The 27696-nt window shown below is 34.9% G+C and overlaps 1 protein-coding gene across 6 annotated transcripts in view; it reads right to left on the bottom strand.

Annotated features, from left to right (window-relative positions):
• ZNF521 (zinc finger protein 521) overlaps positions 1 to 27696 on the bottom strand; it is a 355589-nt gene that overhangs the window by 25643 nt on the left and 302250 nt on the right. For 4 of the 6 annotated variants that reach the window (XM_087707161.1, XM_087707157.1, XM_087707158.1 and 1 more), the window contains 3 exons: positions 23931 to 23996; positions 14003 to 14134; positions 10005 to 10120 (listed from right to left, as the gene is read on the bottom strand). In XM_087707161.1, coding sequence (XP_087563287.1) covers positions 10005 to 10120; positions 14003 to 14134; positions 23931 to 23996 — 314 coding nt within the window. Of the gene's footprint in view, positions 1 to 10004; positions 10121 to 14002; positions 14135 to 23930; positions 23997 to 27696 lie in introns of those variants that run through there. The other 2 variants (XR_015695657.1, XM_087707159.1) reach the window with 2 other exon arrangements.

The following is a 27696-nucleotide window of genomic DNA, read 5'->3' as shown; positions in this document are numbered from 1 at the left end:
CTAGTCAACAAACAAGTCCCAGCCATGAAAATCAACACCGGACCCAGAACAACACAGGATGCAACTACCAATCACCATCACCAAACTCAAACCCATTCCACAGACCAAATGCAACCACCATCCAGAAGCCAAACCACGGTGGCATCACCAAATGCTGCAACCCCCCTCCGATCCCCACACAAAACAAACTGACACACACCATGAACACATGGCCAGACCGCAAACTCGGAGCCAAACCAAAGCCCAGGATGTTACACCACAGCCATGTGCTCAAGACATTACATCATAGAACTCAGGAGGTTATAACACAAAGGCTCAGGATGTTACAACGCAGCCAACCCCCCAGGAGGTTGCAGCACAGGACTCAGGATATCACTACAATAGAGCTCAGGATGTCATCACACAGCCCATTACCCAGGTTGTTACAACACAAAAGAACAATAGGCACACAGCCAGTACCTCAGCCCTTAGGATGTTATGAAACAGCCGACTAATCTGCAAACATCAACTCTATCAACTAATCAGGATGTTACAACACAGCCAACCAATCCGCTTACAGCAACAAAGCCAGCACTCCACCCCTCCCCCAATATTTATAGAAAGACGGCAGATCCAATCACGCCTTGCTCGCAAAAGCACAAAGCCGAAGGCATCAGCCTGAAGATTGCGAATGGGACCTCGTCGAAATGTCACCAAGATATTCTCAATCTTACATGGATAAGACCCGAATACGGCGACACCTGCATACCTGTACCCGTGAAAATCTATGAAAACATACACATACATACATACATACATACATATGAATTATAATATTAATCTATTAGATGGTTCTTTGTAGATTTTAGTCCTAGAACAATTGTAGACTTTTGTGCTACATATTCAACCATTCACATAAGTTTGCATGTTTCAGAGAATTCATGATCCTAAAGTTTTAGGGGCTACCTTATGCTCGTTTTGGACTGAAATAAACCTCTAAATTTGAAGTGGCACAGAATAAACAAACATTTCTCTATTAAGTCAAGGTCTCTTATCTTATAGTCTGGAAATACTTTATTTCAAATAATATATCTGCTTAGCTAAGTGATTTCCTCTGCTTAATTGGAAAGCAAATAAGAATGTATATTTTATAATTGGCCTATTTTAGCAGTTTTGAATTTTACTACTGAGTAAAATAATGGGATATCTTGTTGCCATACCCGACTAAGGCTTTTGGGGGCTGAAAGGATGTAACTTTCCATACTATTTCTGTGATTAAATAAAATCAAATCTTCTCTTCTACCATTGTGGGTCCCCCATTTCAAATCCATTTAAAGAAAATTGTGCCTTTGTAAATTAACAGTATGCTGTCCTTAATAATCTGGAGAAGAATAATTCAGAGAAATCATCTTCCCAATTTCTCTGACTGATTTTGGAAAAGAACTTTGAAGAGCCATTAGTATAGGGTAAAATTTCCTTTCAGTTTTTTGAACTTCATCCTCTCTAGCAGGTTGGATTTTAATTTCTATACTTTCAAGTCAAAAGATGGACCCTAGAGCTCCTTTCACTGATAATTTAATTAAGATAATGCAATTAGTGAAAAAGGCTGAATGTGGCCAGGACTGTCCTCAGTCTCATGGAAAGTTCAAGATTCTTGGGCTACTGCTCAACACATTATTATAATTGCTTCTAAACGTCAGAAAAATACAAAACAATCTTACGTTAAAGTGCTTCCATCATTAGGGTTATCCATGAAGGAGTTAGAATTGGATTAGGAGGAAGGGAAAGAGAGGGATCTGGCTGTTAAAAATAGCAGTAATTTATTTTCAACTCTAGATCAGATAATATCAGAAAAATAATGTGATGTAAGGACAACTTCTAGTTTCAAGAGAATAGAGCACCTAACAATAAGTTGTTGAATAAGTTTTTTTTAAAAAAATCACTAATTACCTATGTGAATAAAGGCATGATTAAACTAATGGTTTTCATTGGCAGAAACAGCTACAATATAAGAAGATATTTTGTGGGTAGTGAGTTCTGGAACTGACTTTAAAGTGCAACTTAGAATAGCTATAGTGTACTGCAAGTGTCCCCAATCCTTGGGCCGCAGCCTACTATTAGGACCTAGTCTGTTCAAAACCAGGCAAGCATGCACACAAATGAAGCTCCATTCATACAACCAGTGGGCTCTTGAACTCCCACACGAAGCTCCATTTGGCAAGTGGAGGGCTTCTGCGCCCACACCAATGAAGCTGTGCATGTGTGTGCATGCCTGCAACTCACCCCCACCCCACGTTGGTTTACCAAGGTGGAAAGGATGGGGACCAGTGGTATATTGGATTGATGACATCATTAATTCCCTAGAAAGCATCATTAATTCCCTAGAAAGTGAACTGACCTTCAGGTATACTTGTGTTTTAGACTACAAATTCAAATCCCACTGTCCATCTACTAATTTATCAGAAATTCTATTTATTTTTAAAGAATATAATGGTTATTATATTACCTTATCCTTCAACTGGTTTCACTAATTAGCATTCGTATTTGCAGTTGCTGTGGGAAATACAATCCTCAATGGTGATAACATTTTTCTACTTTAAAACTAGTACTTCATTGTGTAGAGATACTAAACTGATCATTAAGAAAAGGGAAGCTTATATTCTTTTTGATGAACACACATAACGTATATACATACGCACCAGTGGTAGGTTTCAAAAAAATTTAGAACCTCTTCTGTAGGTGTGGCCTGCTTTGTGGGAGTGGCTTGCTGGCCATGTGATTGAGTGGGAGTGGCTTGCTGGCCATGTGATCGGGTGGGAGTGGCTTGCCAGCCATGTGACTGGCTGGGCGTGGCCAACTTGTAAAATGTGGTGAAACTCATTTCACAACACTCTTGCTTAATAACCAAAATGTTGGCTCAGAAACTCTGGCATTTGAAGACGCAAGTCAAGTTACAAGACCCTTGCACCATTAACCCTTTAGAAAAAAAACTCTAGGGGTGTTCAAACTTGACAGCTTTAAAACTTGTGGACTTCAACTCCCAGAATCCCTCCTCTCGCTCTTCATCTTGATGATGTGTGGATGGGCGGGGGGGAGAGGGAGCTGGAACCGGTTCTAAGCGGCACTGTAGATTTGTGGAACCTCTTCTATAGAAGAGGTTAGAACTGGCAGGAACCCACCCCTGATACTCGCAGAAACTACTTCCCACTATGTAATAAGTAGTAAAATTGTTACAAAAACATGAGAAGTTGAAATGGGAACATATTTATGTGCAGTGAGTGCGACTCTCTAAATTGGTTTGTGGAATAATTGCAAACATAGAATAAATGATTTAAGTTAGAAATTTTAGGTTTTTAAAAAATTGAAATAAACAAAATACTTCACCCGACTCCTCCTTACATATTTATCCTATCGAATATTTTAAAATAAATACTGAAACATAATTGATATTCCCAACTATGAATGAATTAGAAAGCAAAGAAGTTGAGAATGCTGGAGATAAATTATGACTTGAAGACAGTACATAGTTAACCAATTTCTGATTTCTGATTCTAATAGAAACTTTTATTACTAAGTTGAGGAATACAGTTTGAGTAGCAAAGTCTGGCTGAATTTTGTGGACTTAATTCTTTCTTTCTGAATATTCCACTGAACTATTTTGATTAGTTCAGAATATTCCGCAAAATATTTTGACTTTTTTTGCAAACATTTTTAAGAAGAAAACCTATAAGCCATTATAAAATGTAAAAATCGCTGTAATGAGTGTCTCATATTTCCTCTCAATATGATGCATAAAAGTTAATTCATTTCAGCCATAATGGAAAACATTTTCCTCCCTTGAAAATTAGGCTAAAAATATAATAGCATAAACAAAAGTTTCCTTTTACTGTACAGCACAGTGATTTTTACAAAAGCACACATACTATATTCACTCAGATCAAAATGACTGCTATCTGTGCAATTACTTATTGCATATTATCCAGATTACAAAGTGACATGTGACACTGAATTTTTTCAAAGTATAGTGAAATTAAATGACATAACATCTAAACAATATTTAGACCCTTTGAAGAAAAGAAGGGTTACTTTATACCTGATTACAACTGTCCCTGTAGGGAGAAAAATATTTCAATTGTCTATGTCGACACCACCAAGCTATTTAATCATTTTACATACTTCTTGGTATTATGAGAATGTAACTGTGACAAGTCTGATGTAGTGTATTTTACAAAGAGCTATAAATATTCATGGACTAATGAACCACCTACCCACTGGGAGTGATTACATTTGAATAGGCCAATCAAAGACAGGTTGAGTTCACACACTCTAGACCAGGAAGTTTCCTTTTCAGGAAAGAATTACCTTATGAAAGACTAATATAGCTGTAAAATCCTTCAGTCTCCAGGGGTGGAAAGTAGCAGTGGAAGGAATCTGAAGCATTCTTTTCTTAAGCATTAAAATTTTAAAATATGATTTAAAAAGAAAAAAAAGTACAAAGAAGAAATATTTTTCCTAAAGTATGTCTTTCATACCAAACTACATGTTAACTATTGGGGGAAATGGAAACGGACTGGGAGGAAAAATAGCACATCACTGATAAGTCTGTCCTCAATAGAGGCAGCACCAAACCATCCTGGGCTAAACTTGAAAAAGTCAAACAAGTTTGGATGTGGTTGATTTTGGCTAGGAGACCACAAAAAAATGCAAGCCTGAAACATTCATCACGGAAGGAGACAGTAGCAAATAATTTCTCTAGCATTGCCAATTAAACTATATAGAACTCTCCATGTTGCCGCCAGGAATTGAGTGAGACTTAGAAGCAGCTTCACTCTCACACACACATACTGCCCCCCCTATTTAAATTCAGTTTCTATACCCCAGTAAATTAAGAGGTTTTGAGCAGACTCATGATCTGCAAATCTCACTATTTAACTGTTTTAAATCTCCTGCATCACAGATTGAAGAAATCATCTTGATATTAAGTCACACAACGATATTTGTTACAGCGGAAGTCGGCAAACTGATGTTCCAGTTCCCATAATTCTTTACTGTTGCTTGTCGCTTAATGTCAGCTGGCATTAGTGTCAGTTTTAATCTAAAACATCTCAAGGACACAAGGTCATTGGCCCTGAATTAACAGCAAGGATGTTTAACATGCAAACTCAACTTGATTATTCATTTGTATAGCAACTAGGCCAGACTTTAGTCAACCTTGTGACTTCTAGCAAAATAAGGCTATTTATTATGTGAAACCATTTCACTTCAGATGACTGAGATTAATTGAAATTCATATAGGCTTTCTTTAAAAAAAGGTCAAAAGATTGGCTTGACCTAATATGCAGTTGTAGCTGAATTTCAGGGACTGAAAAACAAAGGCAGTTCTTCCCCCCCCCCCCCCCCAAACATCCCAGGGATCAAGCATTGTCAAATATAATTCTTTCTTTTACTTAAAGAAACACTCCTGGCCTTTTCCCCTTAAGAATATATTCTTCACATTTAATCTGCTTCAGTTGAAAGTTCCCAGTCTTTATGTTATTTATCAATAATTATTAAGGCAATACTGTGGTCAACGCTCTTGATTTCAATCTCTTTTGTTAGGAATAACTGCAAGTTTTTGTAGTGTCAGTCTTAAAATCAAATGCAAACAACTTCCAATCTAATGAGTGGCAGCTTAATAGCAATAGTATTGTAAATGGCAGCACATTTGAAATGCCACACCAATTGTTTATGGGTTTTTTTTTTGGCAAACCCAGAATGGATCTTAGATTTTATATCAAATTTGCATAAAAATGCAATACAGCAATAAAACTGACATGACAGGTACTTTCAGTCTACTCATTGTACTAAGCCATAGTTTGCTTAGCAATCTCTAGTTGGATAAACCATGGTTTCTTGGGATCATACACTGAGATTTAAAAAGAAGTTTTCAACTCTAAAACACTAAGATCAAACAAACATTATAAATTAGTGTAGTGTGTAAACTTAAGCTCTGTTTTCTATAATATGCATTTTTTCTAATTTTTCTTCTTGGCCTGTAGAATAGCCAAATATAACATTGAAAACTGTGGGCTTACAAATGAACAAAGTATTTGATAAATCTAAACAGCTGTGGGTTGTTGTTTTTTGTATGCTCTTCGGTACTTTCAAAACAGAAGTTTCAGTAAAAGCCCTAAGTTCTATTATTAACATAAAACCACTGAGTTAAAGAATGTTTTTAATCTCATGCAGCTTCTATTAGGCCTAACTTGCATTAATAATGGTAAGGGATAATGGGAATTGCAATTCAATAATATATGGAGGCCAAATATTGCTTACCTCTAATTTAGTGCACATTTCTCCAAAACCAACCTATTGTATTTTACTTGTATAACTGGTCTTTACATGAACTTTTGTTGCACTGTATCACTTTACTGAATAGTTTTAAATTATCATTTTCTACATTTTCTAACTTTTGAAAAGTAATTATATCTTTTCTTTATCTTTCCATAAATGATAAACAGCTACATTCCCTATTCTTTCAGACGTTTTAGTCAGTATTGGATAAGTGTTACATTTATTCCCAACAGATGGGAATTCCCACACATTTACACTTCTATTTAAGCCAAAGCAGTTGAAATTGTACAGCATTTTCTTTTATACTATACAGTCTTTTTTATCATGAAGTTTTGTTCATTTCTCCCAAAAATGCACAATGCATGTCACAAGCCAGGGCTCTGAACATGCAGCTACAATTTTGACTTTTAAAAGCTCCTTTCACATGTCCTTGCTAGAATAATTAATTAAGTAACCACGACTGCATTAACATCATCAAAATTTGACTGCAATAATTTGACGATGGTTATCATCTTATGATAATATCTAAACTATTTTCATAGCTCTTGTATCTAACTCCAGTTTTATTTGGCCTTCACAGGAATTCTATAGTCAGCTCAGTTCAGTGTTTCACTAAATCACAGATAAACCTGCACCTATCACTGAGTGAAGCGATATACACAAAACATTTTGAACTCTAGACCATCTGTTGGGAATAAATTTAGAGAGCGGAGGAAAAAAAAATCCTGAGAAACTAAAAACAAACTGGCCCCTGCTAAGCTTGTGTTAAAACTCCTTTCATTTAAAAGCCACTATTGCATTGCATTCTTTTCCAAGGACAATGGCTGTTTGGAGGCACACATTAATGAACAAAAAACATCAGCCATTTTTATAGCACAATCTAGTGCCAGGTTCCAATACACATTTTCCACTGCAAGAAAAGTGGATGGAATTAAGATTATGTGTTTTTTTTATCATCTACATTTATAGTACAAGCACATGCCACAAGGACCCATAGAATCAACTGCAGGTGAAATGGGAAGCCACGTTGCTAATTTTGTTGAAGCTGGTTTTTCTTGGCTAGATTAGTTCAAAAGTTATAGAAAATAGTTCTTTGAATAGATATCATTCCATCGATAATAATCAGCTTTGGCGTATTTTACTATTGTTCATCAAGATAAATGTGATACAATAAATTTGAGATGCTTAGATTCATCAATCTAATGTATGCCATTATCATGTGTAAACTATAAATTTCAACATGTTACCTTATTTGGTACAGTCATCTAAATTTTAAAATAGTGCTGCATTACTATATCTCGTTTGTTGAAGCTAAAAAACCAGTTCAATAATTTTAGATATGCAATTTTCTTAATTTTTAGTAGGTGAACTAGAAATCGTTTTTCTTAGCAAATCCATGGCTGCTATGTAGTAACAACTTACACATTTTTTTAAAAAAAACTTCCCATCTTCACATAATAATCTTTAGACTTTCTTCATTTCCATTTCTCTCTAGTGTAATCTCTATAGTATCCCACTGAAAGCAGAATGTGGGTTTACAACAAAATAGCACTGACTCGACATTATTATTTTTAATGAAGGACAAAGCTTTTTTCTAGGTTCATGAAAAAGACTGCCAAATAAGATAAGAAGAATTCTATCAGAAATATTCAAGCTACGGGAATTGGTATGAGATTAATAGAACTACTGAGTAACATAATAATTAAGACAGTATTGTTAAGCCTTTCCCAACTTTTAATATTTTATTATTTAGCTAGCAAAAGTCTTACTACGGTTTAGTTCTTCACCTCCAGAAAATTTTTGATCCAACTAACTTACACACAAAATGCTTTAAGCTGGATGTGGAAATGCACTGCACATGTATTTAGCATCAAATAAATAAAATTGATATAGTAAGAAGCTGGAACAAAGTCATCTTATGTATACCAGAACAGAACAAATCTATAGACTATGAAAGTAGTCACAGTTAATCATTGTGTCAAGCTGAAATTGAGGATAGGGCTTATACCAATAAAACCACAACTCTGAGTTACAGTACTAATGCATATTGTACCTCATTCATGCTACTGAAAGCAAAGGCTAGCTGAGGAACAAATCAGTTTATCATATTAAATTCTATATAATTTGTCCCTGTAATGACCCTTCAATACTTCTACAGCAGTTCAGGCCCCAAATTTGGTTCTTTTTCTCTTTTATCCAGTAGTCTTTTCCTTCTTCATATACCATATTGTGCAGGGTTAGTCAGGAATATTTACTGTGGCCCCTATGTCTTCCTGGAGCAGAGGTGGCAGTCCACCCATTTTAAAACAAGCACTTTAAATATTTCTCATGCAAGTCACTCCTGTGCTTTCCAAATTCCTGCCACTCTCTTATGGCTACATCTAATTAATTACATCTAAATGTTACATGATACCAACTGCTTGTAGGATGTGGAATTATTTGTGGGGGTAAGCAATTACAGATTTTATCCTGCTACTACAAAGAATATATTAGCTTTCAAAGTACTGTGTTCAGGACTGTAGAAATTCATACAATGAAATTCAGATACTTGAAACAAATGGTGCTTGTTTCAAGTGATTTCATGGATGGAATCAAGATATTAGCAACTCCCAACAGGTACCACTTCGTTGTACCAAAAAATGTCACAGGGAGAAGTCAACAGTATTTTAAATGACAACGTAATCACACAGTCATTAGGTTGTCCAAAAATATTTTTTTTTTAAAAAATATGGTGGGTATCTGGTGAAACAGTTAAATCTTGTGAGACCCTGATGACCTGATTCTTGTGTAACCTCATGAGATTGTGACATTCTCACCTGCAATTTTCCAGATGTTGCTATTTTGGGATTCACAGACATCATCCATGTCCCCTGCAGATAGTTTGGCACCTATGAAAGTACTAATTCTTTTTCTTTTTCTATGAAATGAGTAAGGCTTTTTTATTTCTGATTTACAGCTGTTATTCATCAGTTGCTTCTTTATGAGACTAAAACCCTATAGCTTTCTAACCATCCTTATTGGAGAAGGAAATGGAAATAAACTGTCCAGATTTTCCAAATCCACACTATAGGATGGATGTAGAAAATGTTCCATGCACAAACCATTCTAGACAGAGAACAGCTGGCTTTGGGAGGTCTGTGCCCAAACCAAAACATGCATATATTTCAGATTTTTTGGTATGAAAAAGCCAAGGATTTTTGTCAGTGACAGGACGTGCATACTTCAGTCCTGGCAGCAGTTTTGTGGAAAGGCAGTGGTGGGAGGAAAGGAAAGCAGAGAATGTGTAAAAGCACTCCAGGATCCTTATGAGTATTGTTCAAACTAAAACCCTATAACAACCAAAATGTTTCAGGTTTTGTTTCTGTCAAACAGCAGCTGATCAGGAAACAGTTTGGTAGAACTTCCAAAATGCAATGATTTGTTTGGGGTTAAAAAAAACACGAAAAGTATTTTCCAATTTATATACCTCCTTCATATGCTTTAAAGTTCTTAGAAACAACTTGAAGAGGTTCACTTTGTGATCTGACTACATATATTTTTTCTCCTGATCCATCTTTCCTTACCCCTATTCCCAGGAAGCATTGTAGAACTTCACAGAAACCAATACATTGGAGCAATTTAGCTAATAGTTAGTATCTAATGAATAATATATTTTATGTCCCCTCTATGCAAACAGAGGAGAAGCAAAATACCTGCAATTCTGTTTGAAAGAAGAACTTCTGAGGGCATTGTGTGCAGTCGTAGATCTTGTCTTCTTGCCCATGGGCTGAAAAAATATGTTGCTGCAATTTGTTGGCTTGAACAAATACTGGAAACATTAAAAAGAAAAATGTGAACTTTTTATTATACATTGAGAGACTTTTTTTCGGTGAACATTTCCTCATTACTCACAGCAATTGCAAAGGGTACAATTATCAAAGAACCCTATAATTTCTGATTATACTGTTGCTATAATAGGCACCAGCCATGATTATTCAGCTCGACATTCAAGTCTTAATTTTCTTTTCTTATTCTTAGTAAAGAGCCATGCTTATATGTCTGGTAAAAACATAATCAAATAACACTTAAATCACAAACATTTAGAAGTGTAGCTTTTCCATTTTACCCTAACAATTTAAAATTAAACCATACTCCACTAAAATTCAACATTAAAATTCTTGCTCCTGAAAAATTTGGGAGTAACAGATTTTAAAGCCTCTTTTGTGCATTTGCCTAAGTAGTTGATTCTATTCTGTATTGAAATGTGTGAATGTATTGAAACAATTCTGTACAGAAATGTATTAATGTTAAAAATTATATCCCACAGCTATATTGGGGCAATATCTATAAATGTGAAACAGAACTACAGGAAAATTCTCTTTGGATACTTTAAGATCAACACTGAGTACACACTGAATGCAAAGGTTTCAATAATATAAACATGTTCAATTTTAATGACTACAAACAAGGCCCTAAGACTGTGTAACAGTTTACCTAGGAGACATAGTATTAATAATTAAATTGTATATGCCAGAGGCAGTGTTTGGGTTGGCAGCACTGACTTCTGATGGATGCCTGGTGCACTGTGACCTAAAAAAAAGTTTGCATATACAATATTAATTTGTATAGGCAGAGTAAGGATTTATTAAAGATGCTGGCATTTAACTTTGACTTCATTCCTAATCATTAAAATAATTCTAATTGAATGCCAACAAAAAGGAAAGAATTAGAACAGGGTTCTTACGAGTCATACATTTTAATCACATTTTTCATTACGTTAAAAAGTATTGGATTCCATTTTCCATATAAAATTTATATTGGTGATTCTCAGTTCTGGTTAATATTCTGCACATTGTATAAATTTAATAGCATATTATTCCTAAAACATCATTGTCTATCATTAATGTGCTGTATTTATTTATCCCATCAGCAAAAATATATATGTTATTTTCAAAATACATATTGCAATAAGAGTTTCAATACTTTGAACACATTTTATAAAGCCTCTAGCTGAAATGTTGTTCTTGATGTTGTTTGGGAAATCTATTCGTGGAAACAAACAGAAATAGGATTTTTTTCTAATGTTTTATTACACAGGCCAAACTTACACTCTAGTCACAAATGGTATTAAAAGTTGCCCACAACACACTTTAGATATAAATATAGCAGATAAATTCAACATTAATGACTTTTGTCTACATGTAGAAAATGTGGAAAACAAAACAAAAACTCTACTGTGGGAATTACCAAACCAGCATGGTTGACAGGCACACTGTTGAAAACAAAACTAACTTCAAACCTTATTAGAGCAACCTGTGTACTCACAAGTAACTAAATGTTATAATACAGAGGGAAAATGTTTAACTAGCAAGTAGGAGGCAATAATTAGAAATAGCAGCAAGGCTTGCCTCTGTTTTATTGGAAAAAGTGCTGCCAAAGAACAAGAAACAACATTTTGGGGGTTTTCTTCTCAGTGTAGAGATAACAATCCTGAATGGCATCCTATTGATGACATACAGCTGTGCAGACTGCTGATTTTACTCTTTTAGAAAACAGATCCTGCATCGGGACACTATGTTTAAATTGTAAAGTTCAACAACATTACTGCTATTGGAAATAAAATGTTTCCCTTAACTTTGAACCTTAAAATCCTTAACTTATTACATTACCAATTATAGTTTTAGGTTATGTTTCATCCACAAAGTCTTTGTGTTTCACACTGTGCAAGAGGCCTGTGGATCTGTAAAACACTGACAGATGGGGTTTAGAATGGTATGTGACTGAGTCTCTATTCCGGTAGCACCTAGTATTGTAGGGAGGAAAAATGGCATGGGATTAGTTTGGTTGCAGAAGGAAAAGTTAGTGGAGGACTGTTGAGTAGGCTGAAAATAAACTGAAAGTAAGGCAATTTGGAGGATGCAGTAGATCTAGATCGAAAGGGTGGTATGTACTCATTTATGTTTTACTGAATAAAGTCACAAATGCATGCTTATCACTGGGTAACAGCAGCATGCATTTTATAGTGATTAAGCAGGAAAGATTTATTTTCATATATTTCAATAGAGTGACTCAGCTGCATGTCATTATGCTGACTACTCATAATGAATCAACAGGCAAGCTGTAGGGGCCCAGATAGCCATGTGTTGTTTGTGTTGCATTTAGATGTATTTGATCAACATTCTTTAGTATGGTGTAGGAATCCACATACAGTGCATTGACAATACCCTTTCTGGTTTCAGCCTGGTAGTCTATGATACTGGTACAATGATCATTTAACTGACAATCAATAGGATCATGTTTTAGAGCATGATGTCCAACCTTTTGGCTTGCCTGGGCTGCACTGAGTGAAGAGAAGTGTCTTGGGCTGCATATAAAATATACAATATAGTTAATGTTTACTATCTCGGAGGCAAGGATTACTAGCTAGGGTTGCATGTGGGTCATAAGTCACAGGCTAGACACATCTTTCTTAGAGTATTGTGCTGAACTGATGTCACTGATGATAGTAAATGATAGGACAAGAACTAACTTGCACATAGCAGATGTATTTTCCTTCATTCCTGTCACAAAAATTATGACACATTTATTTCAGTAACAATTTACAAGCATCACCAATGTTGATGGGGAAATACCGTGCTGTGCACACCCCAAGTATAGTCATACTATATATGCATAGACTATTGTTATGTACAGTATGTATGTATTTATTTATATCCTGCCTTTATTATTTTGAAAAATACCTAATTTTCCTTTCTCCTCCTATTTTCCTCACAATAGCAACCTTGTGACATGAGTTACTGGCCCAAGGTCACCCAGCTTTCATGACTCAGGTGGACTAGAACTCATGGTCCCCTAGTTTCTAGCCTAGTTACACTAGAGCAGTGGTCTCCAGCCTTTCTGGCTCCATGGACTAGCAGAAGGAGTGGTGGCGGTGTGGGTGTGGTTTTGTGCATGCAATCTACCTCCCAAGCATGCGCAAAGGAAGCTTTGCACATTTGCCTGCCCCTTGCGCAGATGGTTCCCAACAGGCCACAGACCAGTATTGGGCCATGGACCGGAAGTTGGGGACCAAACTTGTTTGGTTTTTTCACCTGAGAATATCAAATTCTTTTCACAATGCTGCATTATATACTGGTTTAAATACATCTTACTTTAAAAACAGACATTAAAGTATATAATGGCTTCTAAGAAAAAACAGTAATAAGGTACAAAGTTACTAAGATTTGGGCAAAAAAAGATAAAGTAAGGCTGTTTTCAATTAACAACTTCCTGCAGAACTCGTTGTTAATATGAAAAACTATCTATTTTCTTCATATTTTCAATAAGTAATAAACAGTCCTGGCAGTTTATCAGTTTTTCAAGGATAATTGTGATCCAGAAACACAACAGTAATACCTTTCTTCACCCTGTAACTGTACCAAACCAGCCAAATATGTGACATGCAGGAATGCAGTTATGGAGGCAAATTAGCAGAAATACTCCTCCACTCTCCCCCAACCTTTTGAATAAGCAGAGGAATTTGCTACATAGCAAGAGGATCCTTTCTCTGAATCCCATCCTACCAATCAGATGAAAACATATTTTGTGAGAGGAATGTTGGAAAGATAGACTCCCGATTTCAATAGTGTGGCATAAATGATATCATTGAAGAAAATACAAGAGTCAATTAAAGCCAAGGTGCACAATGAATGAGTCCTATCAGAGTACTCACCTGTAAAACAGACTGGACACTTGAAGGTCCCTCCCATTCCTTCAAAACTGTGCTCTATTAGATGGCACTGTAGTTTGGCAGGAGAATCAAATGTCTGGTTGCACAACTTGCATTCATGGTTTAGTCCTTCATCTAATGGGGTAAAATTGGAGAAAATGTATTTTTATTGGTTACACTTACCCTCTAAAGTTTTGTCAAAAAATACAGGACACTTAGCAAGAGAATAAAACAATCATAAATGATAAATATCACATACTAAAAGTACCCTAAAGCAACCCCTTCTTCTTCCTCCAAATCTGCTGTTATTAAAACATTTGCTTGCTACCAACAATTAGAAGTACACATACAGTAAATGCAGCTAAGATTGAATAATATAAATGTAATTGAACACAAGTGGTAAAACAAAAGTATGCACATGCACCCAGTTTTAATTAATTAATTAGCTAATTAGATCTAATTAATTAGATAATTAATTATCTTGGTGCCCTTGATTAGGTTGTAGAACTTACTCTGCAGCAGAGTCTACAGTAGAATAAGGGTGGATATTATTAAGGTTTTATTTTGGTAGCAATCACCTAGTATAACCAGGTTATGTGAATAAAAATTACAATGTTTTGGATACTACAAAGTGAAGAAAACTCAAATACATCTACTATCTATATACAACTATAACACTCATGCTTATCTGTTTATTTGTTTATTTGTATTCTCAAGTTATCCTGAACAGAGCATTATATCCCAAGAATTTCTGAATCAAGGTATCTAACATCTACTAACTTAAAGAATGCATTAAAAAAATCTGGGACTCATTACTCCTGTGGAATTAAAATTAAAATTGTTCAGACCAATTTATTTGCAATGTTGTGGGTGTTTTGGTGTCCCCATGGTATTGTGATTGTGATTTTTGATGCTCCCTGCCAGCTTCCCACAAGCAAAGTCAACAGGGAAGCAGGGAGGAAGTCAGAAGTCACTCCTTTCTCACTGTTTTTGTGCCCACCCTTGGTTATTCTGTATATCAGTTTAGGTAAATAAACACTGACTTATTATTGTAGTTCATTTGCCACTACAATTATTTGTTTTTATTTATGGTACATACTCTTCTTAAAGGATCACAGAACCATCCAACATTGGGGTAAAAAAATACGGTCAGCCTAAAATTTAATATTCATTCTGGTCACATTAGATTGTACTACAGAGCCAAGGTGGCGCAGTGGTTAAATGCAGCACTGCAGGCTACTGCTAGATCAGCAGTTCAGCGGTTCAAATCTCACCGGCTCAGGGTTGACTCAGCCTTCCATCCTTCCGAGGTGGGTAAAATGAGGACCCAGATTGTTGGGGGCAATATGCTGACTCTCTGTAAACCGCTTAGAGAGGGCTGAAAGCCCTATGAAGCGGTATATAAGTCTACTGCTATTGCTACCTATCTCTCAAAGGAAGACCCAATGAGAATCCAACCAGTTGCAAAGTTTTTGTTAAATCTGATGGGCTATGAAATGACTGTGCAGAAACTTCCTCTAAAGCAACAAGCAAGTGTCCAGGTATCTTTCCTTTCCTACTTTATTTTTATATTGTATTGAATTGACAGATGTTACATCTTCAACCATGTAACTTCTTGTCAGCTGCATAGACCGTGATTGCATTGGGTGTGAAATAATTTGGGAGTTCTATTCTTATTTAGCTTATTTACCTTATTTACCACAAACATATCATGCTAATATTTACTTTTGATAAGTGTTAAGATTTTTGTTTTTAAAAGATTGCATGGTACAGTGGATCTTTGTCCTCAACACGAAAGTCTGCATAATCTTTGAACTGGTTTTCTCCTCCCCTTATTAGTAATCCATCTTACTGAGAATCTCAGAGGTCCTTCATTTATTTTCCCAGCTAGAGGCATTCCAAGTATTACCAAATTGATCCTAAAACCTCCCCCGTTCTCAACTGCAGGCCCTGAGTACTCTTTCCCTCTCCCTGTTCATCCTAGGTCTAGCATTAGTCTTTCTTCTCAGCAATGTTGCCAGCTCCTTTTCTTCTACCATGGGAACAGTGATCAGTGGTCCTACTTAGAAACAGTTGCTAGGTAAAATACAGCTCCCAGCTCTTTTGTACAGGGTTCAATTCCCTCAGCCTATCTTGGAAAAGGTCCTCCTCTGTGTCACTATTGTCTTATATCTATAGTTTGGTTTTACAGGTAAATACATTAGCCAGTTAATAATAAAAACACATGCACACTCACAAAATAATTGCACCTAGTATACCACTCTGATGTATTTCAAGATTTCAACTGAACTACTAAATTGTCCCACCAACCTAAAGTAACACAGCCTTCCCTGACTGATTCCCAAGAAATGATGAAAAGATAGGAGGTAACAATAAAATTAAGTATGGCCTTTAATTTATGATTTTATTATATGTTGCCCAGCATCATTTCATGTGAGATAGACAATTGTATAAATTTGACAAACAAACAAATAAACAATCTAACCCCATTACTGAGCTGTTCTCCCAAACTGTCACAAAGGAAAACCAAGAAAAGTAATTAGATCTCTGATGTTTGGCTCACAATGACTGGAATTTATCCTTAATACAAAGAGACATAATTAGCATAAATTTAGTGTTGTCTGCTGCACCAGCTCCCTCATTCCTAACATTATCAGAGATGGTTTAGCTAAAATAACTACACAACTACATGTGTGCAAAAGCCCTGCTGCTGTTTAATATTTTTAGCCAGTGAAAGCAATTATATTAGCAGTCAAAGAACAGATTTATCTCTCTGATCAGAAATTGTAACTTTCTGCAGAAGGAAAGACTACGCCTAAGTCAGAAATGGGAAATTCTGAATATTTTAATGTATCCGTGTGACCAAAGGAACTAACTTGTTTTTTTCTCCAGTCAGTAATCTAGGTCAGTTGGGGAGCAAAATTTCTCCCACTGACCAGGCAGTAAATCCCACTAAATTAATACAGTTTTACTTTGGAATAAATATTTACAGCAGAGGTTTGTTTTTTTTTTGAAGTTTAGTTGCATCAAAAGATTCATGAAATCCAAAACAGAAATGAAAGGCTGAACTTCCTTTACCTGAATTTGAACGATATTTCAAAATATACTTTCTAGCTGAGAAAAAGAAATGTGCTATGTTTGCTGAGTGTAGGGCATTTCTTCGTAACACATATCCCCACAAATCTATTGATTTTATTTTTATAATTCTGGATGTTGATTCTTGATCAAGCCAAACATCTGATTCAGGGCTACAGAATGGTTATCACTAGCTATTTTGGAAGATAGCAGAATTATCCAAATGGTCACATTATTCACAAACATTTATATTTGAATATACCAAACTATTCTCTAATGGCCTAAGCAACATTATGTTAAAAACAAAACAAAAGCAAACAAATAACAACAAAACAAAAAGAGAATAAGATATAGCAGCTGAAAAAAATCAAAGTCATGAGATGTGAAAAGAGGAAAAGTGGTTAGATAAATCTAGTTTATACCAACGCTATTCACTGTTGTCTGTACCTTATTATTTTTTACAGCAAAGTTGGCAGAAGGAAACATTTGTATACCAATATACAATGTTTATTTCAACAGATATCACTGCTTATAAAAAACCACAATGCTACTTACTACATTTTTCCAATATTTGTATATCTTAAAATTTCTCACTACATTTTCCCATTTTCAATATGTTCTATGGCATTGCATATTTGTAGGGAGGAAAATCTTAAATTGGTCTGTGAATTGGGAGGGAGGGGAGAATCCCACTTAGACTGTTATGTGAATTATATCAGGCATTATAGCATATTATTTATTTATTTTATTTGTTAAATGTATTTTCTGCCTATCTCACTGCGGGGCTACTCTAGGTGGCGTATTATTTAGAGACCTCTTCCTAAATATTTGGGTTGATGCATTTTGATGAAGGAAAGAAAAAAGGAATCTCAATTTTAGATCTATCAAAGTGAACATAAGCAATGGCAGCTTAAAAAAAATTGCCAAATGCAAAACACCTACATAGAGTGGTTTAAAGCAAACATAACACTGACAAAATTATTGCTCATGAAAATATGTTTTTCTCAGAAAAAAAGTACTACCAAACTGCCTGTTTATGCCTGTGAAAAAATCAGGCATTTTATATGGGGACTACTTTCTCAAATTTGTTAGTATGAGTTGCACATTCAAATTTTATATTTCAGACAATTGTTGTAGTCCAATGTATATTAATTTTCCAGTTAACATATGTTTTATGTCTACAATAGGCATCATAAATATGAAAGTAACACCTAATATTAAGTCTGAAGAGGAGGATTCATGAAAAAATAAACAAGATAAGTTGACCAGGAAAAGAAGAATATTGTTCAGGTTTACTTCTCTCTCCTCTCCTGTTTTTCATTTGGGGACAGCCTATTAATATGAATTAATAATTATATTCATGGTAATGCTGAAAAACCCAGCATATAGCCATGATTAAAAACATATGTTTGAATTCTGGTTTCCATTAACATTATGGGAGATAAAATTGAATGTTGAAGTTTTTGCACAATGCTGTTGATTTCTATGGTTATGAAAAGGAGCCCAAAACTATTATATCTGCACTACACCTGTATGAATAGTTTAGAAAAGGTTTATTCTCCTCCTCCTTAATACTATAAAATAGACTTTCCCACTCTGATGCCTTCAAGATGAGTTGAGATCACAATAAATCTGGTGCTTGTTAGTTGAAAACTGTTATAGAGATATAATAGGAGGTGCTATAAGAAATTATATGAACTGTTAGGGCTATTGGTTAAGATTATTTATGCTTTTAAGGTCTTTTTTTCCCTTGACTTTTTGTATTCCATTGCATGTATTGGTAAATCCCTTTCAAGGACATTCCTATTGAATTGATGATCATATGTCACTGAATACTTTCTGGATTGGTAATGGTGCCATGACAGCAACAGCTCTGAACTGTGGATGGTCCAGAGAAGGTTGACAGTATCATTGTCTCAAAATGTCCTAATTTTCCATCATGTTAATTTTTAATTTTGAAACACCAATTTTACATCCATACATTTTGGTGCTTCTTGTAGTTATAAAAGTGGAAAACATTGTATGATACCTGCACAGAAAACCTTAATATCTAATGTAGAAACATCCTATCGAAATAAATAGACAGACAGCAGAAGGCTACTTTGAGAATTTACAGTTGTGACAAATTTGAAGTGAAGTGTCAGAAACATCATTTCAAAAGGTTATTTTCCTCTCCTACATCCACTTCAAACTACTTTTCCCCAACAAATTTACAAAAAAATAAAATCCAAAAGCACTGAAGAGCTTTAAAAAAAAATCAATCAGAATAATCTAATCTTTAGAAAGGTGGTAGATGATAGTAATTGGAAAATATTGTCTAACTCATTTATGAAAGTGAGATTTAGAGTCAATTGATTTAATAACCATTAAAATATTCTATGAAGAATTTAATAGATTGGCAAAGCCCTGTTTTTATTAGGGGTTATAGGTATGCTTTTATGAAATTTATAGACAATTACATCTAGGTATAAAGTTAGAAATTAGATCTGCCAACTACTATAGAACTGATTTACACAACAGTTTTCCCCACCATAAACACAGTTGTTTTTGAAGTTGCCTGAAGGAATGTGTCCAAGAACATTCTTAAGTAGGATTTGTATCAAGCTGTCAAAATGACAGATCATCAGCATCAGCATCTCATCATCTATGATCATAATAATATGCATTGTTGGAGCACACGCTGACTGAAAAATCTATACATGAAAATTGCTGTTTTCCAAATAAAATGATGCATTATACTACTAGGGTAAAAGTAGCATTTACTATGCAAATATGGAGTCTCTTCTGGTTGCTGTGCCTAGTATTACATTTCCAAATGTTGTGGTAGAGTGGATGCAAAGCCTCTTGTGATGAGTCTCTAATAAAAAAAATGAAATAATGGGCACAGAGAACTTCCTATGCACACTGTCATAATCAAACAGTAGCTGAAGCAGATCATTTCCAATTCTTTGCTGCTTTTTCTGTACTAACTGAACAATATCACTGCCCAGCAATGTTCTAGCCATGTCACTTATCAAGTTTATTTTGCTTACTGCTAACAACTGATTGCTGTCAGTCTATTTAGTGAGAACGTATTTCACTCTTATTAAGGCAAAACAGCTGAAATACTTAATTACTTTTTGCATGACAATATCCTTGAGCCACTTTTTTCTTCTATCCATATCTTGTCTTATATAGACATGGTTTAAACCACGATCCCTTTCTCATGGGAATCAAACTGCCTGTTGATTGTTTGCCAGAATGCCAAATATGTTAACTTAATCTTCTTTGAGTTGTCCCCAATTCACCCTGATGGGCAATACAATTCTTTAAAAGACCTAATATAGAAATTAATAAAGTCTGAAAACTTCCAACATATGCTCATTGTTCTTTGATTATAATAGGCCTTCTGTCATTTACAATTTTTCAAGTATTATTATAATAAATAAACAAATAAAAATGAAGAAACTAAAATAAACCAAGTCATGATATAGCAGTATGGAAATGGAAATGCAAAAATCAAATATACAGCTGGGAATTGCTGAGGGAAATGTTTACATTACTTAAGGAATCTGCTACTGAAAAACTATAGACAAAAATCTTGTAAGCTTACTGGACACAGTCCAAAGTGGTAATAACTACAAAGGAATATTGGAAAAAGTTTACATCATTCTTCAACGTATAGAAGGTCAAATGTGCTAAATAACGTAAGGAATTAAAATAGTTCTATAGAAACTGCATAAGCCTAGCATACCAGCAGCAAAATTACTGCTATAGTCTATAGGAGAGCTATCAGACTCATGGCCCACGGGCCGGCTGTGTCACACACTGGTTTAGTAAAGGGAAAAAAGTCATAATACGTCATGTGATGATGCTGTGACGATGCAAGTTTGACACCCCTGGTCTATAGTGTATATATTGCTACAGACTATAAACTACTGTAATACAATAATAAAAAGGATATGCCTGAATATGGAAGCTGGACCATTACATTCTACTTATGATGATAGTTTTTTCATATACAAAGACTTCTTTCTCTAACATAAGAGAAATATTTTCACATTTATGCTTTATCACAGCAATCTGAAAATCACATATCATATACATTTTCTGTCTATTCATCTCTGAATTAATAAAAACATAAACTTCTGTCCCAACAGATCTGTATAAACTAACACTGCCTATTCTGACTGTCAAGACATTTTGAGACAGAGATGTCACTTGAACTCATTTCTAACTGGAGACATAAGGAGTCAAATACGAGAATTTCTGCAAGCAAGCCATGTACTGCACCACTGAGCTGTGGCCTTTTCCCAAGAAATGCCATGCTGAGGCACACAAATGTTAATTCTAGTCTAGCATTCTGTCCTCTTAACGGCAGAGAGAAGATGTCACAGGGAACATCTTGTAGGGAATCATCTTGATTGCTTCCTCTATTGTTAGCTTTTAGTTGTTCTGGTAGACAAAAATATCTTAAGAGGGAAATTGGCTAACATTGCAAAGCTATACTAATCTGCCTTTATTATATTTTATGGAATATAATGGAAATGACTTTACATGGTTTTCCACATTTTTTAAAAAAACTGGTTAAATTTTATGATTAGAATCTTATGACTTCTGCTCCTCCCTCTCTTTATAAACAGCTCTAATAATTTAAGTGCAATAAATGGAAGTTCTTTTCTATCAGTTCTATTAAAGCTGGACTTAAAGATGCACCTAGACAAATGCCTGAGGCAGCAAGTGTGGGTGGTAGCAGTTTTGCTTTGGCAGCAGATGGAATGGACTTCCCCACTGTGGGGTTGCTAATTTATATCTTATACTTGCTATTTTGAAACATTAAATGACAAAAGGAAGGGATGCTACAGAGAAGTATGAAATTGTTGCTCCAGAGAACAGGGATGATAAAAGCTGTGGAAAAGGGCAGGAGGAGATTCCAAGATTTGTACATGTTAGCATAGTATAGCAGCTGATTGGCAGCTGGTGTGGGAAATAGTCCTATGTTTGTTCAGAGAAACTGAAGAGATTATCTTAAATGTTTCTAGCTCTATGATTGGGTGTACATCTCAAGGTCTATCTCTAGGCAAATGATTTATCCAGTTGTGTAGAAGCAGATGAACAGTGCCATGTTGATGTATTGATGCAGTAACATCAATAACTGTTATCTATTCCCAGTATTTCAGCCTCTTTTGTGAATACTGGCCAGCTGTTTTTCTGGTTGAAGGGGAAAAATAATTTGCAGTAGTCTGACTGGTTAAAGCTGCCATCAATATGCATCCCTGCTGGTTTGAAGGGAGGGCTCAACAAAAGAACCCAAACAAAAAGAACCCAAAAGATGGAATACCTAGAGAAGTTTTATTCTAGAAACCCATTTAGGGTCTCCCTTCTGACTGCATAACCATGTTTGCATGCCACACACGGGTGACTAGAAAAGTCATCATTAACCTCAAGAAAGCCTAGTGCTGTTTGTGACTAAATGTTCTTATTTATTTGATCCTTAATGAAATGGCACATTTATGAAAAACTGGCAATTTGAAATAATTAGTTTGTGAAAATTAAATCTGGCCAGCTAACTAGGATAACAAGTAGAAAATCTCTCTTGGGAAGCAAATTTCTCCAAAAAAGAAAAGAAAAGTAAAAAAAGTCCTATCATTTGTCAAGGTCAAAAAGATTAACCAAAATGTAGAAACTGAACATACTGAGGCCTAGTATGTATCTTTGCTAAATCAATACATTTTATACAAAGGAAATGAACAAAATTGATCAGTATGAAATGTTTGTCCTGCTGTTATTGTAGAATGTATGCAACATACATTCATCATTCTAGGCTGCCATGAGCTGGCATAGAATTGTCAGCAAGTTTAATGAAATGGATGAATGGATGGATAACTGGATGGATGGATAAATCCCTTAGACAGGTATTGTTTGGGCTCTGAAGCAAAGCAGCATTTGGACAGGAGATATCCAAGCTATACTCTAGATCAATGCATTGAAAAATATTCCAGAATGTTGTTATGGAAGTTATTTCTAAAATGTTCCTAATCAAAATGCATAAACATGTCAATGAAGTCATCAGGAGCCAAGACTCAAAGGAAACATACATAAAATAGTGTACAATGATTCTTTCTCCCTTGCTGATTGGCTCCCATGTTACACGAGTAATATTGGTGCTTCTGGATTATGGGTTGTATAGATCTCTAAAAAAGAGAAAGTGCTACTATGCAAAGTATCCAATCATTCAGAAGACCCTGATGATTTTGGATTTTGAATACTACTGCTGCAACTTGAAGCCATTCTGTACAGATCTCAAAACTTCATTAAAATCTAACACAAGGCACAGATCCTATAATGATAAGATATTAGGTTACAAGGATAATTAAATTAATGTAAATTACATTAATGTATTAAATTAATAAATACATTAATACAAATTTAAATGTTATTCTTTTGCAAAACATCTTAGATATTATAGTTGTTAAATATGTTAATTCTATATAACAATTATTTGGCTACATTACAGAACTGCAAAAGCTAAGGGTATTGCCCCATGTCCCAGTTTGTAATTGTGAGCTTAGACACCTTAATTTCTCTTTCTCTCTGAAATAACACTTCCTTGTTCTGCTTTTCTATACACTACACAGAACTACAATGAAACGAGCAATCAAAAACTACATACTGCACATCTGTGTTAATAAAAGTTACATTAATTTTCATGAAAAATGTAATTCACTCAAAATCAAAACACTTCGGCTTATTTTAAAGCATTGGTTCTCTTAATTTTGAAAGCAATTCTTTGTTCTTTGTCAACTATAAAATCGTTTTAAAATTGGTCAACTTGCAAGATATAGCTTTCTCTAATTGTTCGAGGTTAAATACCTACTAGTATTGCCCACCTGTCTGGGAATTCTGGAACTGGTGGAAGTACTGGTATATCTACCATCGAGTTCTACACAGAAAAAACACAAATTGGTAAAATTGAAAAAAGATACTTTATGGATACTTCATGCAGCATAAAGAAAACTCTACCCATTATCAGATCTTGGGGAAACACTTTCTAAAACTGATCCACGTAGTTAGTATGAATTCCATATTACGGAGTATCAGCTATGTAAACTGCATACAACACATACTTCTCTCTATCAAGAAATGTTTCTTGAGGAAATACAAGAAAATGACTAAATATCTGCCTGCAGAAAATATCAGCAGATTACACAGATGCACTTGCACCCTTCAAAATTCTTTTTGTCTTTCTAAACATTGTACATTAAATATGAATAAAGTTGACACAGAATTATTGATACAATCAGCATAAACAGCTTAGTATATCAAAACACAAAGTCTGGCATAAAGCTGCATTGTTTTATTGCCTTTTTCTTGTGTTGTACCTTTGGCTGTTCAGGATATATAAACAAATGGAATAAACTGGTTATATTCATTAAAGCTTTCAGGCAACAAACAGAACATCATTGGAGCAATTCTTACTTTTAGGGTCTATTTTGCCTATTACTAGAGTGGTATGCTTTTGTGGTCATTCCCACATGATACTTCAGTAATATGCATCACATTTTTAAGGAACAAAAAAAGTCACTAGTCTGGAATATAAGGATCTAATGAATCTCCTGGGACATGTTTTTCTGGGACTGATTCCTGAATTTAAACAATAAGTGTTAAATGCTTTTTGACATGGTTAAGGAAAGTCATACAAGTCTTTCTCATGGCACTGAACTTACTTGAAAATTTTATTCACATGTTTTAGTGACTTGGAAATTAATGCAGATATCCCTCTTTGGTTTATTATTCTAAATTCAGTGGAAAATACTGTAACTTTAATATATTTAAGATATTGTCATATTAGCAGAATAATGTAGACAGGGAAAGTGATATTGTCCTATTAGCAGAATAATAGACAGGGAAAGTGACTTTTCAAAGTATGCCAAACAGATACATAAAAAACTATTTCTTAAAATGGGGAGAAGAAAAAAAAAGATAAAAGTCAAAGTTGCCTCAAGGCATGCCTAAAAGTTATCTAGGGTTTAAAACTGAGATCCTTCTCATTGGTTGTCTGAGTTTATTGCCTGCATAATAGCATTATGTCATGAGAACCAAAAGTATATATTTTCACATATAATTTCAAATGGAGGTTACAATCTCATAATCATAATGTTATACTTAAATCTTGCCTTTCCTCCAAAGTTTAGTGGCTTAGTTAAGGATTGCACTTCATTTTTCCCAAACAGCATCAACTTATCAAGTAAGTTGCAGTGGGGGAAGGAGAGAAAAAAATAAAGGAAAAAATATGTCCAAATTTATCCATGGACTTTGAATAGTTGAGGATTGACATCAGCTGGGATCCCTCCAGTAATAAACCAACGCCCTAAGTATTATATCATTGCCGTAACTCAGAACCAATATTTTGATTTAAAAACTATGCTATATATACCGATTGATTTCAGTGGGATTTATTATAAGTCTGAGATGTGCATCAATCACCAAAGCTGGGATCGTAACTGCCTCTTTCATGCTCTAAATGTCCCAATGCACCATGAAAATCCACTCCTGAAACAGAACTCAATATATTGTGCTTAGGGATGTAGCAGAAAGAAAGGGAATCACTGAAAATTAATAACTATTCTTTGTGTTTGCAAATTATCATCATGAACCTAAGATCATTTTGCCTGTTTTGCATCTTTTACCTAAAGTTTTCTCAGACAGAAATATAATGACTAACAGTTAGTTATCATTTAATTTTAAAAAATATGGACTTATTCCTATGGGCTACATCTGGGTCTTATACTTGGAAGGAAAATAGGAAAAACCCAATTCAGTCTTAGTATTTTTTCCCCTGGAGATAATGCCGGTTATTGAAAATTTAGATTATTGAAAGAACTGTGTGAAAACTGTGTTTTAATAAATCAAATGGAAAAAACAAAAGTGACTCAGTTTTTCAAACTGATTCAAATCTTATTTGTATTTTTCTATTATTCAGTGCATCATAAACTAATTAATATGTTAATAGTGTGGGTACTCATGTATTAAAAAATGAAATCATGCTTCTAGCTAGCTTCGCTATTATTTTTGTTATTTAATCTTGCTTGCTTTACACATTGAACTAAGTCTTAGGCGTGAAAAAAAAAACACAAAAGGAACTGCTTACACAAGAGAATCCAGATGACTGGGGCATCTGTAGAATCTCTAGATTTGTAGAGGTAGTCCTTGTTTAGTGATCACAATTAGAACCAACAACTCAGTCATTAAAGAAGTAGTTCATAAACTGTTTTGGTTCTTATAATCTTACTTCACTTTTCTTTTGTAAGATTATAAATGCAAGGATTACTTGCAAAGTTACTTTTTCATCACTGTTGTAACTGCAAATGGTTATTGAATGAGCAGTTGCTAAACAAGGACTACTTGCATTTAATAAGTCAGAATTACCATCTCAAAGCAACTTGTCACATGCAAACCATTCATTTGAAGAAATCTATGGAGGGAATGTGTGATTGAGGGCATAGCAGAAGTAGCAATAGCAATAGCAATAGCAGTTAGACTTATATACCGCTTCATAGGGCTTTCAGCCCTCTCTAAGAGGTTTACAGAGTCAGCATATTGCCCCCACAGTCTGGGTCCTCATTTCACCCACCTCGGAAGAATGGAAGGCTGAGTTAACCTTGAGCCGGTGAGATTAGAACCGCTGAACTGCAGATAACAGTCAGCTGAAGTGGCCTGCAGTACTGCACTCTAACCACTGCGCCACTTCGGCTCTTAGACTAAATAAAAGGCCCTAACTTGACCTAGTTATAGTATATTTTGTTGAATGTAGGAACACCACTAAATGGAAACTATGAAATCATTGTTGGTAATTTGTAGAAATCTGGACATACATAAGGAATTTTCAGTCAATGATTTTCCAATTCTGGAAAATATCAAATGAACAAAAATAATATAAAGGATATTAGACTAAACCTCTCTTAAATGATATGTTCCTTTCTTAAATACTAAATAAAAAGGGAAATAGTACAAAACTTGTTTTAACCAATGGAACAAAAACAATAACTATTAAAGCCAAGATTAAGGAGCAGTAATTTAAGTCAAGAACTTGTTTTCTTTTTTTTAAATGATCTCCGCTCACTTTTTAATTTTTAATAACAAAACTAAACTTATGGAGCTCAGCAATAGAATGTAACACCTCTATCGACCTTACTTTGTTAGTTTTTTACTATATGATATCAAGCCGGTGTTCACTCTTTGCAACCACATAGATATTCTCTAGGACAATTTATTCCCAATCTGCTTCTTCAGTTCTTCCAATGGTATATCCATTGTCACTGTAATTGATTCCATACACCTTGCTGCTAATTCTTTTTTGTACCTTTCTCAGCATTATTACCCTACAGAGAAGGAGTCTTGCATAATGTCCAAAGTATGATAATTTGAACCTGGACACTTGTGCCTTAAGTGAGAACTCTGGGTTGACTAGTTCAATGTTGTTGGCTGTCCATAGTATGCTCAGGAATCTTCTCCAACATAGAAATCCAAAAGGGTCTTTCCATCCTGTTTCTCAAAATCCCACTTCTATTTCTATAATGTCTTAAGCAAAATAATTGACAATACACAATCCTGATCATTTTAGGCAAAGACACATCCTGGCA

This window comes from Thamnophis sirtalis, unplaced genomic scaffold (genome assembly GCF_051295495.1).
Source record: "Thamnophis sirtalis isolate CommonGarterSnake01/CBP01778 unplaced genomic scaffold, rThaSir2_p1.2 scaffold_2, whole genome shotgun sequence".
NCBI classification, from domain to species: domain Eukaryota; kingdom Metazoa; phylum Chordata; class Lepidosauria; order Squamata; family Natricidae; genus Thamnophis; species Thamnophis sirtalis.
Note: the sequence above shows the minus strand (reverse complement) of the source record. Positions and strands in the feature narration are given on the sequence as shown.